General features: G+C 41.6%; 1 protein-coding gene across 1 annotated transcript in view; it reads left to right on the plus strand.

Moving 5' to 3' along the window:
• col11a1a (collagen, type XI, alpha 1a) overlaps nucleotides 1-13,609 on the plus strand; it is a 60,668-nt gene that overhangs the window by 14,368 nt on the left and 32,691 nt on the right. Inside the window, exons 6-26 of the mRNA XM_068747777.1 lie at nucleotides 752-844; nucleotides 2,100-2,198; nucleotides 3,276-3,551; nucleotides 4,581-4,646; nucleotides 4,863-4,904; nucleotides 5,023-5,085; nucleotides 5,957-6,031; nucleotides 6,123-6,206; nucleotides 6,863-6,919; nucleotides 7,885-7,938; nucleotides 8,056-8,109; nucleotides 8,988-9,041; nucleotides 9,144-9,197; nucleotides 9,419-9,472; nucleotides 9,770-9,814; nucleotides 9,977-10,030; nucleotides 10,119-10,163; nucleotides 10,890-10,943; nucleotides 11,753-11,797; nucleotides 12,302-12,355; nucleotides 13,342-13,386. Of these exons, the coding sequence (XP_068603878.1) occupies nucleotides 752-844; nucleotides 2,100-2,198; nucleotides 3,276-3,551; nucleotides 4,581-4,646; nucleotides 4,863-4,904; nucleotides 5,023-5,085; nucleotides 5,957-6,031; nucleotides 6,123-6,206; nucleotides 6,863-6,919; nucleotides 7,885-7,938; nucleotides 8,056-8,109; nucleotides 8,988-9,041; nucleotides 9,144-9,197; nucleotides 9,419-9,472; nucleotides 9,770-9,814; nucleotides 9,977-10,030; nucleotides 10,119-10,163; nucleotides 10,890-10,943; nucleotides 11,753-11,797; nucleotides 12,302-12,355; nucleotides 13,342-13,386 (1,467 nt within the window). The remainder of the gene's footprint in view (nucleotides 1-751; nucleotides 845-2,099; nucleotides 2,199-3,275; nucleotides 3,552-4,580; nucleotides 4,647-4,862; nucleotides 4,905-5,022; nucleotides 5,086-5,956; nucleotides 6,032-6,122; nucleotides 6,207-6,862; nucleotides 6,920-7,884; nucleotides 7,939-8,055; nucleotides 8,110-8,987; nucleotides 9,042-9,143; nucleotides 9,198-9,418; nucleotides 9,473-9,769; nucleotides 9,815-9,976; nucleotides 10,031-10,118; nucleotides 10,164-10,889; nucleotides 10,944-11,752; nucleotides 11,798-12,301; nucleotides 12,356-13,341; nucleotides 13,387-13,609) is intronic.

Genomic DNA, 13,609 nt, shown 5'->3' on the forward strand with positions numbered 1-13,609 from the left:
TAAAGCATATGCACTATTTAAGTTCTCTCACATATTAAACTTGCATAAAAAAGACACATCCAAATGCCATAACCACAATCTCTCAAGTATTTATGTTATTTTCTTCTAAGTTTCAGCATGAAGTGCTAAAAATGTTTTCATTCAGACTTCACTTGATCTTCATATCGATATTATTATTATGAAACATTGCATAGTTTCATTTTTGCCTCCATGATAAGACACTGCTGGAGAATAGAACTAAAGGAGGAGGTCCCCGTTTTGAAGTAGACACCTTTATTCCATCTGCAGTTAGCGGGCCTGACGCATGGCATTTACCTGCTTGCAATGAGAATGTTCCATTACTCTATCGTTGAGATGCAGCTGGTATTTTTGCTGAAAGTTTCTCTTTTGTTTTTCTTTGTTTTATGAGTCCATCTGCTGCTGCTTTTGTCTGTTAAAACCCTCATGGCTAGATTCATCATTTATTTATCAATTTGTCAAATACATCAAGGTCATTACATGCAGCCTAATTAGTGACATTTAGGATTGATTATTTCAACCTTCAGTAGCACTCATGAAATGCACATAGACAATGGAGAATAAAGAAACATCTTAATGATCTTATTGTTATTGCACATTCATATTGCAATGCATGAACAACGATGTAAAAAAATTATTATAATAACAGTAAGGTTCTTACAGAAAGTGTGCAACTTTGATGCTAATACTAACACTGATACCTCTCTTGCTCTCTCTCTCTCTCTCTCTCCAGTACACTACTGATGATTTAGATTACTCTCAGATCTATGATTACTCCGAGGGAGCCACAGACAAAGTTCCAACCGATGAATATTCTGAACCACAGGTAAATGAAAAAAGGAAACCAAAAAAACAGATGTGATTCTTGTAATTTCTCTGAGTCATCCACCCCTCCTGTGTTTCATCTGTGTCTCTCGATGTAGTGTTTATGTGCACACCAATACTCCACTAAATGGGAGTTATCAGCTCCATTATAATATTTTGACGAGATGCTTCTCTAATCCTCCCAGACAGAAGTGCTGTGTTGCCCCAGTGAGTAATAATCTGGATATCCTGACCTGGTTCAGACCACTCTGATTATGACCTCGGAGGTTTGAGTGTGCACATAAGCCCACTGTGTGCCAGCCCTCCTTGTGTCTGTTTCACAGGGATGCTGTCTTCCCTGACTGTAAAAATTCCATCTGCATTAAATGTGTTTTGCATTCCAGCATGTCTTTAAAACTATTGTGTGCATATGCAACATTTTACCGTTATATTTAAGCAATGGAAGGGGAGGCAATCCAGTTGCTCCAGCTATTTTATTGCTGCAATAGCTCTAAAGTTTTGCTGAAAGTCAAATCCTTTGTTTATTTTTGCATCTGTCCAAATTAAATACCGACCTGTAAATGTGGCCTAAACTCTCACATGAAAGGCCCAATCCTCCATTTTTGTGCAGCAACTTTTCTTCCCAAAGAGCTCTAGCTTTTGTCGTTGGTGCATGCGGTCAATATTTTGATTTTCATGAATCAGCTACTGCAAAGAAGGTTTGCACGTTGGAAATGGAGCATGCAACGTTTGATTGTCAGGTTGGAAAAGATTCTGTACAACTGTTGTGGATTGTGCCTTTTAAAAAAATAATTGCCACTTCTGAATGTTCCATGTTTGTCTTGGTGCTCTTTGTCGCCGACACTTCTTCCAGAGAAAGAAACGTAGTGTCTCCATGAAAAAGAAGAGGAGCAGAAAGTCGCTCAGTAAAACTAAGGCCAAGCCCATATACTTCTTGGTTTCCAAAAAATCACCAGCTAAAAAGTTTGCCGCTAAGAAGAAGCGGCAGATGCCTGGCTACCAGGCCACAGCGCCAGCGCGACCAAGAGGCAATTTTAGGGTAAACGATCCTGTAAATAGAAGACCACACCCCATCAAGATCTTCTTGCCTTGAGAGGAAAATCTATGATGGCGGACTTCGAGTTCCCTAACCTCTTCTGTATAGACGTAGCAGAGTCTGTGACCAGCTTGAAAGGACCCCTAGCAAATAACCTCTGGGCTGAGCCTTTGTGTTAACCGTCGCTTTATATTTCTGTCCTCTTTCCAACATGACTCAGCCAAACATTGTAGAAGGAGATTACAATACAGACATTGACTACGGCACTATTGATGATTCTCAAACTCAGTCTCCCTTTGCCACGAGCGGACCCGATGAGGTAATGTTCATCTTCATTCTCAACACACTTTGTAAAACCCGCGGTGTTTGGTGTTTTGGTAAATGTGCCCTGGGAGGATTTTACCCGAGGAAGTACATGGTATGAAAAGACAAAGACACAAAGACTCAGATGAATCGCTGTGTCATTTGTCATTTGCCACAGTGTTTGATACCGTGGATTCAATTTTAAAAGTATTATTTGGCAATAATAACAGTGTCATTGCATCCAATGTATCGCTTGCTAAAGCTGAAGCCCACTGTGGATGGAACTTATAATAAAACCTTTGCAGAATGATTGCGATTGTGTCAAGTCTGCCAAATGCAAAGTGCCTAGTGGATCGGAATTTGTTTGCTAACAAATTTAAATTTATTGTATATATTTCAATGCACTCTGTATTTCTGCGCAGTATTTTCTGTAGTCATTTCAGACGTCTACTCCAGCCTTTCTTTACTGTCTGAATCATATCTGGTCATATGATGAGAATGAAAAGAAGCCTGGCTAGAATAAAGCCTGTCTGGAAATGTATAGTTAACAATTAGTGATTTATTCACTAATTATGGTAGCACTTTATTTATTACATTGTATTATGTACACCTGTACTGTATATTATTTGAAAACATTTAATACCAGTTTTAGTATTTATAATGCAGGCACATAATTAAAACATAAAAAAAATATTTAGTTTTTACCCTTTTTGTTTTAAGTACCTTTTCAGTGAATACATTTGCTATTCAAATAACAATTTGAGTCACACAACACCATAGATAATAAGTGTCACATGTGTTTTTAGTTCCTCAAAGATAATACAAGAATATTATACTTGGAATAAATAAACTGTTACCATTGCGATTTTAAATGTTCTCTGCATATCCTCCTGAGACCTAGCCTGTTGACATGTCCTCTGTAGTGGACATTTTGTCCACTACAGAGGACGCATGTCTCAGGCGGATATCGTGCTGAAATCATGTTCCGCTTCAGTAGCATTTTAAATGAGATGATTTGCCTCAGTTGCTGAACTAAAATGCTTCTTTCTTTGCTCATAACCGCCTCATTCTTTGCTTGGATAACCCATGAAAGGCTGTGGCGGAGGATGTTGTCGGTGCGCATGTCACCGGGGCCATTCCCATCGCTCCGGAGCCCACCGTTGTCCCGGACAACCTGGACGCTGGTGCGGATGTGTATGACTTTAAGGACTATGACCTTAAGGAGTACGACTTGGGGGAGGTTGACAGCAGGTTGTATGATTACGGGGCGTATGATGAGTACGGAGCGATCCCCTCTGAGCCCACGGCGACCCACGAGGATGAAGTGGGGCCTGGGGTTGCTGCGGAAACCGACGTTTCGGAGAACACCGTAAGTGGCGCACCCTGGCCCGCTGGCCGAGGGGTGCGAGCATGAACAGCATGCCACGGGGAGCGGTGGTTTGTTCTGGACTCACGCTGTCTTCCAGTGCACGCCTTCCTAGTTGGTTGCTTGGCAATGTGTCATTGACCTGTTGAGTGTGGAGTCTTGCTTGCATCTGTGCGACCTAAACAAGAATGGATTGAAGCAGTTCTTTGTGTAGCAGAGCTGGTTTTAAGCTACAGGAATTGTCACTCACACATTGTTTCCTTCTTTATTCACTTTCACCTCTCTCTCCATCTCCATCAGTCAATCAGTCACCTATAATCTACTGGTAGTTATTACACTGATTTTAATGGCCTATCATTTATCGATGTATTCATCATATTGAACCATTTTGGCACCGGTGCAGGTTGTGTGGTCTTGAGTTGCATTTTAGATCTGACAAGGCCTTTACAAAGGACTTACAGACCCTCCTCACCTTGTCCGGCTTCACCCTAAAAAGGCACAAACATTCATTTTGCATCTGACATCGTAGCTGCGAGAGAATAGAATAGAATAGAAAGCCTTAGTCATGGTGCGTGGACGTTAGAAAGGTAGCTGTGTAAGTAACCCAGAGGGCTGACGTCTGTCTTGCTGTGTCTCCTTATATCTGTTTGTGTTATTTGGTCAGGTTTGCATGACAACAACCTGTATCAAGGAATGTTGGTCACCATTAGCCACGCTGAACGCTGGCAGTGCAGTGACAGCATTGCTCCATGTCAAGCTCTTCCTCTTTACAACTAACATGTTTTTTTTGTTCCATGATTCACATTGTGTTAGTCTTGATTCACCCTTTGGCTCTGATATAAGTAGCTGCAACTATAATAGAGTTGATAATATTGATTGATTGATTCAGATTTGTTCAAACACTAACACGCGTTCTTTTCGCTGGCTGAAGAGCCTCTCCAGTCGCCGCCGCTCGTCGTCGCCTCTCATTTACCTGTGGACTGTTGTTGCTGTGCAAAGAATGTCACCTCTGCTTCTGCTTTGGAACTGCAGGTTGCCGGTGCTGCAGGAGTCTTTGGCCAGAAGGGAGAAAAAGGAGAACCGGCTGTTATTGAACCCGTAAGACAATGTTAATGTTGATCGTATCATTTTAGATGAAATAAAAACGGTTCTCATAAATTATTTAATACTGGGTGAAATAGTTAGATCCTTTTTATAACAATGCTTCAGCAGCAGAATATTCCCACAACCAGTCTGCTGTGCTGCAGTCTCTCAGGACAGGTTTTTTTTTTGGTGCAAAACACTGTATTTGCTTCTTTTCTTTTCTTTTTTAAGGGCATGCTGATTGAAGGACCACCAGGATCTCATGGGCCAGCTGTGAGTAGATTGTTTCAAAGGAAATTCAGTATTGTACTGTTAAAAATAAGCGTAAAGCATTGTCATAATTGAATTAGCTTGCTGTTGGTGCTCTGCTGACTTTGCTCTTTCTTTTTAGGGCCTTCCAGGGCCCTCTGGTCTACAAGGACCGCCAGGTACGAGCGGAGATCCTGGCGAGAGGGTGAGTTATCACTTATGTCATAAAAATCAATTCTTGTAAATGTTAATTCATAATAATTAGTGATGCCTGATTAGACACTTGTTTGAGCATTTGATTAAACAAATTTGCACACATATTATGTTCGCCATATATTCCATTTCTTGCTTAGATTGATTATAAACACATTTTGCTAGTAATACTTTCTGAATATGGTAAGACCCTAAATGTGGGTCTAGTTAGTTTAAACAGGTCAATAATTAAAATCTGACAAATTCTGAAGGTTAAAGGTTGATAAACGATATTTCGTCTAAACCTTCCGTTGGCAGGAAGTATCTATATTTAACGCTTCAGTCCTTAGATTTCCGACACGCACACAAACGTGCACCAGAATTCATGGCAAAGGATGTTGTCTTTGGACTTCAGACAGCAGTGCAGTTTGTAGAAGCACAGCACTGCTCAAAGTGTGATGCAGGAGGAGGAGGAGGAGGAATACATGCTAATCAAACCAACAAACAGCCCACCTCAAACTCTAACTCCTCCGTCTGTGTGATGAAAGCGTGCGATCGTGTTTGTCTCCTTCCACATCGCTGCCACTGTTACAGCGTGTTTAGTGGCACAATAAAACAAATGAATGAGCCATTCAAATGCAACCCAGATGCAAACTACGGCAGTGCATACGCTGAATGTGACAAAGACTGCAGAGGAGGATAGACATGATGCAGCTTTATCACATACGACAATGTCATCCGTGTATATCACATGTCGTTATGGAAGGAAATCCAAAAACCAGCCGTCACTGGCCTGTTTCAACACTCCTCTATTCCTCACATTTACAGTTTATCTCATTAAGCTGTCATTTTATCAATCAGGCGATCTTTCTTCTGTCCTGCAGGGTCCTCCTGGTCGTCCTGGTCTGCCTGGTGCCGATGGTTACGCCGGGCCTCCCGGTACGATGCTGATGCTACCAGTAAGTTCTACGGCCGATGCATCACAAAGCATTCCTGCCAGCTTAAACCATGTAATTCCATAAACGGGATCATTTTGTTTGTTTTGTACAGTTCCGGTTTGGTGGGGATGGTGAGAAGGGTCCAGTGGTGTCGGCTCAAGAAGCCCAAGCGCAGGCCATCCTCTCCCAGGCTAGAGTAAGTAGAAAAGACTACTGGGGAGCCATGACGGCTGTGGACAAACCCCCACCCCCACCCTGCTCCATACGCACTCCTGTAGGAGGAAATTATTTTGATTTCGAGGGTAAGAGGGGAACACTGGACTTCATTGACCTTGCAAGGCTGAAAGGAGACAAGCCGAGTTGGCGGAGAAGCAACAACATAAAGAGAGCACTTTGGACGGAGGGGTGGGCTGGAGGGACCTGTGTGTGTGTGGGCTGAAGCAACAGGTGTAGAAAATGTTTGTTTCTTTGCATAGTTGGAGGAAAATGGGCAATAAGAAAATTAATTCTTATCAATTAATTCCTTTCAGAAGTCTTCCTTGTCTCGTGTTAACTTCACAGGCAGAACCCCCCAGTAGAGAAAGATAGATGGGAGTACAAAAATAAAAAAAAGCTCAGCTAGCTTGTTTTAACACAGCTGTAAAACACTTGCAGCACAATAGTGCTCAAAAGAATAACAGATATATATATGGTCAGGCCATGAAATTGTTGTCTTGTGGTTTTATCACATAATGCAGAATATATTATTATTATTATATATAGATCATCTTACCCAAAATTAGATTCACAGAACATTTTTATTTGTTCAAAGGGTGTAATCTGAGCCTGTGTGTCTGTGTGTCTGTCGTGCAGCTGGCCATGAGAGGATCTCCAGGGCCGATGGGTTTGACAGGACGATCTGGGCCAGTGGTGAGCTTTTCTGCTTTGTTTTGCTTCCTTTTTTTTGTCGTTGCTGTTTTTTTCCCCAACACTTATTATTCTACATAGTTTGTACACATGTAATATTTAAAGTTGTCACATGCACTTGCATGCACGTGTGGCAATGTCACAATTCCTCAAAGCTATATTTTCTTTCTACACTGTCTAAAGACGATATCTTCTAAATATCGTTTGCCTTTGTCAAACAGACTTACTGCACGATGTCACTTGCTGCTGTTGCATCAGTGCTTGGAAGCTGCACTGCATGTTGGTTTTAAATGATGTCAGGATAATTTCATTCAGTTGCCCCCCCCCCCCCGGGCCTGTTGATGCATGATCTACAGTTTATCTGCAGGAAAAAACACAGCAAAAAAGACGCACAGAATGTTAAGTCTGCTCCTCTCGAGCTAAATGCCAAACATAATGATCATGACTGATATGATGATAATTAGGTACATAAAGACCAGTGAATGCATGGCTTCAATATGAAGCTGTTTCTGATTCCGAAATGTCTCTCTTTAACTTCCTAATCAAATACTGCATTCTCCTCCAGACAGGTTAAAACATATACTCCTAATTTCTGCACAGACCAACAATTAAGCACTGCATTTGAAAACACATGCCAAAAGACACTCTGTGTCTTTTAAATGCAGATGTTCACATACATTTTTTAAATCAGCTTTAGTCACTTAATATGAAAGTCGGCTGCAATTAGTCACGATAAAGTGATAGAATTCATGAGGATCAAACGGATCTTTGTCTTTGAGGCAGTTATTGTCTGCGTTGAAAGCCGTGGACTCATTTGTCTGCAGATGAGCGCAACAAACAGAACATCTGTATCAAGCTGAACATCGCCACCTGCTGTTTGCGATACATTCAACTTACCCTTCTGTCCTGAGGCACCCTTTCTGTGTCAGAGTATTTATTTCTATTTGCTTCATGTTCTTTCACTCCAGGGTCTACATGGTCCTACTGGACTCAAAGGTGAGAGCGGAGACCACGGTCCTCAGGTGAGTGAAAAGTGATAAAATAATGCTTTCATAAAGTATCACTCACCAGTGACTTATAACAGCTTCCCAGTTATCTAGTACTGTATGTTGCTAAGTGGCCCTCATGTGTCTGTGCAGGGGCCCCGAGGCACCCAAGGGCCTGCAGGTCAGCCTGGCAAATCTGGCAAGAGAGTGAGTGAACCCACAGTGTCCTTGTCCACCGGCTCCTCGCAGTGCATGCGCTGCGCTCTGTTTGTTGCTGTGTGATTGTTTGTACTTGTGGCTGCTCATTGCTCACTGGCACGCTTCCAGTCCAACAAAACAATGGTGTGATATGTTCTTTAATTACTGTGCTGCCTCCAAACCTCGGATCAATGCTCGGCTTAGATAATCCGTCTGAAAATGCCAAAATAGAAAAAAAAAAAAAAAAAGGCTGTGGATATGGGTGTATCCCACCCAGGGCCAAATGGCTTGACGTAATTGGCTACTAATATACATAATCCAGTCACAGGCAGATTAGTAATGCAAGTTTGGTTCATGGGTCAGATAAGCAATGCATAAACTACTTATCTTTAAGCATGTTGGACAGGAAAATGTTTCAGAAGGTAAGAACTTTTAAAAAGCTTGATGAAACTTCACTGCAGCATGAACATAAGAAATACAGTTTTGATTTCCATGACTGTATCTCTTTTGAGTATTTATGAGAGCAGAACTTTCTATAATTTTTACTGACAGTTTTACTTTATTTATTTCTATCTATCACAGGTTCAAATACTCTTATTACCTATTAGCTCGTCTCCTAAAAATCTTTAAGGCAAATCATTATTCAACAAACCACCCAGACCCCAGAGAAAGATGCTGTTTCCATGGAGTCAAATATGCAAAAAGTCGCAGTTGCATTATTAGATGTCATTATATGACAGCAGAGGCATCTCCAAAATCAACTACAGGCTACAGCTACAGTTATAATTGGCCTTAAGATCATCTTAATACCTGCCCCCTGCATCATCAACATCTTTACTTTACCGGTATTTATAGTATGTTCATCATTTTCTGCTGGTGTCTTTTAGGGCCGTGCTGGGGCCGATGGGGCCCGTGGAATGCCCGGAGAGTCAGGCGGCAAGGTGCCACCACAACACCTTCCAATTACACATGAAGAACTGCAGCGTATGTGGTGATGTTGTGTTGTGCTATTGTGCGACGTTCTCTGCTGTGTGTCCACGCAGGGTGACAGAGGCTTTGATGGTCTCCCCGGACTGCCTGGTGAAAAGGGCCACAGGGTGAGTTTCACAAGTTCAGTTCGTCAAATGAATTCGTCCTCATGAGTGTTGTTTCACGAGAGAAAGAGCTCCTGCAGACGTATGTATGTATAATAATAAAATAAAATAATACAATGAAGCAGCATCAAAGGCAATATGACACAGAATGTGTCCAGTATGGACGTATATTTAGGAATCTTATTCAGGATTAGTGAGTCTTTTTCTTCCTGTCTGGATCTCAGGGGGAACTGGGACCAATGGGACCCCCAGGTTCTGTTGGAGAGGATGGACAGAGAGTAAGTGTTTCCACTTCAAACATTGCACCCCACTAAGGTGAGCGACATCCTGGCACATCATCTGTGGCCCAACAGGGCGACGTCGGCGACGGTGAATGGTGGAGGAGGAGAAATTCCCCTCCCAAAAAACTTTGTTTTCATCCCAACTATTGAGCTTTCACATGCATAGCGGTGACAGTGAATATTTAACTTTCACTCGAAGATGCTTACTTGAGATTTCATCAGTTGAAATCCGAGCGTGTGAATGGCCAGTTCAGTGATGGCTTTTTATCTTCTTCTTTTTTTTTCCCCACTCAGGGCGATGATGGAGAGATCGGGCCCAGGGGATTAGCAGGGGAGAGTGTAAGCTTATCAATCTGCTATTGCATTCATCAAGCAATCCCAATCATATGGGACTGCAACATGTAGAAGTTTCTATTGTCTGAATGAAGCTTCTTTGACAAAACAGCAGCTTGGCTTTGTCACCCTCCTTTAAGTCACCAACCTCTGATTGATTCTTTATAGGGTCCAAGAGGTTTGCTGGGACCTCGTGGTTCTCCAGGACCCCCCGGATCTCCAGTATGTACAGTACTTACAGCATCCTCTGCTACGCCGTCACATTTTGTAACTCACACATGTGCTTGAGTTGTCTGGCTTGCATTGGCAGGGCTTTGCTGGAGTTGATGGGCCTCACGGTTCCAAAGGAAACATGGTAAGATCACAGCTTTCGCCCAGTATATTGACCGAAACGTGTCTTGAGCTGAGTGTTTTTAGTAGTTAGGATCCACGCGTGGGTGCCAGAGATCGGTTCTTTCCCCTCAGAGGACCAGAGATGGGGAGTTGTCTCCTGACTAGGTTACATAGATCAGATCAATTGCGGTGGAGTCTTTCTGTGGATGTTAATTGATAGGTACAGTAATTAAATGCAAGAGGAAAAATAAACTCTGAAAGCTGATTTATGGTCGAACATTGGATCTGTGGGGCCTGAAGGCATTTAATTAATAGTAGCCAGAGAGCAAAGGCTTCTGAGTTGAAGATTTTACTCTGCATTCCAAGAATGAAATATCCGAGGTGAATCTGACATGTTTTGTGTAAAGTAGGTTCACAGCATACCTGAGAGGTGTGGATGAGGCAGGGTAAATACACTAACCATTAATTATATTCCTAACCAGCTGTGTAACACTATGAATATACTGTATGTATATTTTGTAATGTACAACATTAAAAATAAAAGTTTCACATTTACACAGGAGTTCTGATTCTATCTAAATCTATGTCGCCTATCATGTGCAGCTGTAAAGCCAGAATTAACTCTTAGATGTGTTTTAATCCCAGAGTAGGCCGTTCCTACTGTCAAAGAGCAAGAGGTCCGATGGAATCCACCTGCACTATTTACAGGTGTTTAGTGTCTCTCTTTGACAACCTGTCATTCATTCAGGGCCCACAAGGAGAGCCAGGCCCACCCGGGCAGCAGGGAATCCCAGGAACACAGGTGAGTAAATCAATCGCACACGCATAAGGAGACCAAAGACAAACAGCCATCATGTCCAAAGACGCATGTCCAAAGACGCATGTCCAAAGACGTTGTTGCTGTCTCCATCTTCCGTCGCATGCAGGCGTAAATGATTATGTGTACATGAATAGCTTCGTTCAGACACGGAGAGACGATTATCATTATGATTGTAACAGATGGCCCCGAAAAACATGATCAGGAGATCTTTATTTAAAAAAAATAATAATAATTTCCTACTCCGGCTTTCCACCCACTATCCTCTATTCCACCCATCTCTCCTGGGAGAACTGAAAAGTACACACATACGTACACGCACCCTACACACATTTTTTTTTTTCTAAATTAGAGATTTATCTTGGGTAAAGGAATGTTTTCGGGTTGGTCCAATTGAAAGCACCTTATTCTTGATGTTGGAATGCCTGCACAGCCTCCACACCTGTCTGAGCAAGTTCAGGGCCTCAAATTGCCTTGCAGCAAAACACACACACTCACACACAGGTCCACATCAGGACCTAGAAACCCATTAATAGCAACACGTGCACAAATATTTGTACTTCGGCAACACCACAAACATGCTGTGTGCTAATACAGTATGAGAGCTGAATCTTTTCACTGCACACACACACACACACATCACAAGCTTAACATTCCTTTGCCAGCTCAACTATTTACAGCACCGTCAAACTCATCGGTTCATCCATTTTGTGTGTGTGTGTGTGCGTGTGTTTGAGAATGTTTGTTGTTGCTGTAGCAACAGACTCATTTCTAACTGCATCTCTATCCCACAGGGGCTTCCTGGTCCTCAAGGGCCCATCGGACCACCCGGTTCAAAAGTACAGAATCTTTTCTTGTCTTCCTGAACATTAATGAAAGATGATAACATGAAAGATGCAATTTCATCCAAATATTGTTAATAACCTATATTTTTAAATTACACCATCATTGCTATTTAGGTTTTATTTTTTATTTCATTTTAATTTCAATTTTGTGATTGTATTGCAACAAAGCTATTGTATCTAATGCGTATGCTACCGTTCAACTTATATTAACTGTAAATTCTAAGAATTTAATGCTTGTCTTAAACTTTAAAATTAAAAGAGATCATTAATTTGAACTTTTTTAAATGTATTTTTATAACTTAAAATTAACACTTGAAGTCCAATTACTACCTTTTTCAACTCACTTTAATTTAATGCCAGCTGGCAGGGTCAGGGTGATGAATGTTAAATGTTCTTCTTTAAAGCCTTATAACTCTGAATAAACTCCTGATTGCGCCATCTTTTTTCTGAAAGTCGTTTCTTATCTCCAACCTCGCTCTTTTCCCCTTCCTCTTCCAGGGACCTCACGGCAGGTCAGGGTTGTCTGGGTTGCCTGGAGCTGACGGTCCTCCTGTATGTCCCTCCTATCACCCGTATACATATAATACATGCAGTACATCACTAGTACAATCACATGAATGAGTACTTTATCCTCAGATTGAAGATGCAATTGTTTGTTTTTATTGATTTGTCATTTTAATATAAGATCTTGATATATAAAATATTCCCAGAATACAAGCAGGTTCTGCGGTGGGATGTATGAACTAGATACGCTGGGTTTTGATGGGCGGCTTCTTTATTTCCAAGGCTTTATGTGAAATATTGCAGGGATGTTTCGCAGAAATCTTTCACAGTGCTTGTCATCAGCAGAAATAATAATAATGTGCCTTTAAATTTAGCTGCTCTAGACTTCATGTCATCCCTCATCCTCTGCCCTTGCTAAAGGAGGTGTGTAAGTTCAGGAAGCAGGCAGCCCTTAATTGCCCTCGGGCCCCAGAGCCTAGTGATTTACAGCCTTCTGCCTCAGCCCCCCACCTGAAATTGGAAGTGCCAGGTGTTTGCAGGCAAAAGTCTCATATGTGTGTGGATGGTGTTTATCAAACCGTATGCATCGGCACGTCTGCCTGCCCCATCTCTCTGACATCCAGCAGATCCACACAACTGTCTGGTAATCAGCCCCAATCTGCTCCTAAGGAAGTCTATTTTTTAAAACTTGTATAACAGGAACGATCCCACTTACTGCATTTTCCTCCTTTGATGGCTTCAGTAGTCGCTCAAATATATAAAGACTTGTCAGGCATTTCTCTGAGACGGTACATTATTTATTATAGTGATTATTATTAGACTAAATCAGTGCAGTAGAAAAAAACACTTGCATGGCTTTCACACATTAAAATGGAAAATCCTGGCGAATCATAAAACGGATTAAACCCAGATCAGCTTTGGGTTCTAAAACTGATGAAACTATTTCATTTGACAGTTTTTCTTCTATTCCTTAAGTCTCATTATTTTCTGTGTTTAGTGATTGACGTGACATTCTGAATGTTCCCTTTTGACAGGGACATCCTGGTAAGGAAGGTCCAACTGGAGAGAAGGGAGGCCAGGTATGTGCTTGAAAAGGAACTCAAGTTAGTTAAACGAGGACTTTATGTGCACATCAAATCCTAAAAGGGCTCTGTCGTAATGAACTCCAAACATGAATTTAAACAGCACCATCCATCCATCCAGTTCCTTCCTTGTAGGCAAGACAATCTAAAATCTAAAATCGTCTCTTCACAGCCACTGTGAATAGCACCAATGAAGACTGATTTATTTACAATATAAATT

This window comes from Brachionichthys hirsutus, chromosome 14 (assembly GCF_040956055.1).
Source record: "Brachionichthys hirsutus isolate HB-005 chromosome 14, CSIRO-AGI_Bhir_v1, whole genome shotgun sequence".
Taxonomy (NCBI): domain Eukaryota; kingdom Metazoa; phylum Chordata; class Actinopteri; order Lophiiformes; family Brachionichthyidae; genus Brachionichthys; species Brachionichthys hirsutus.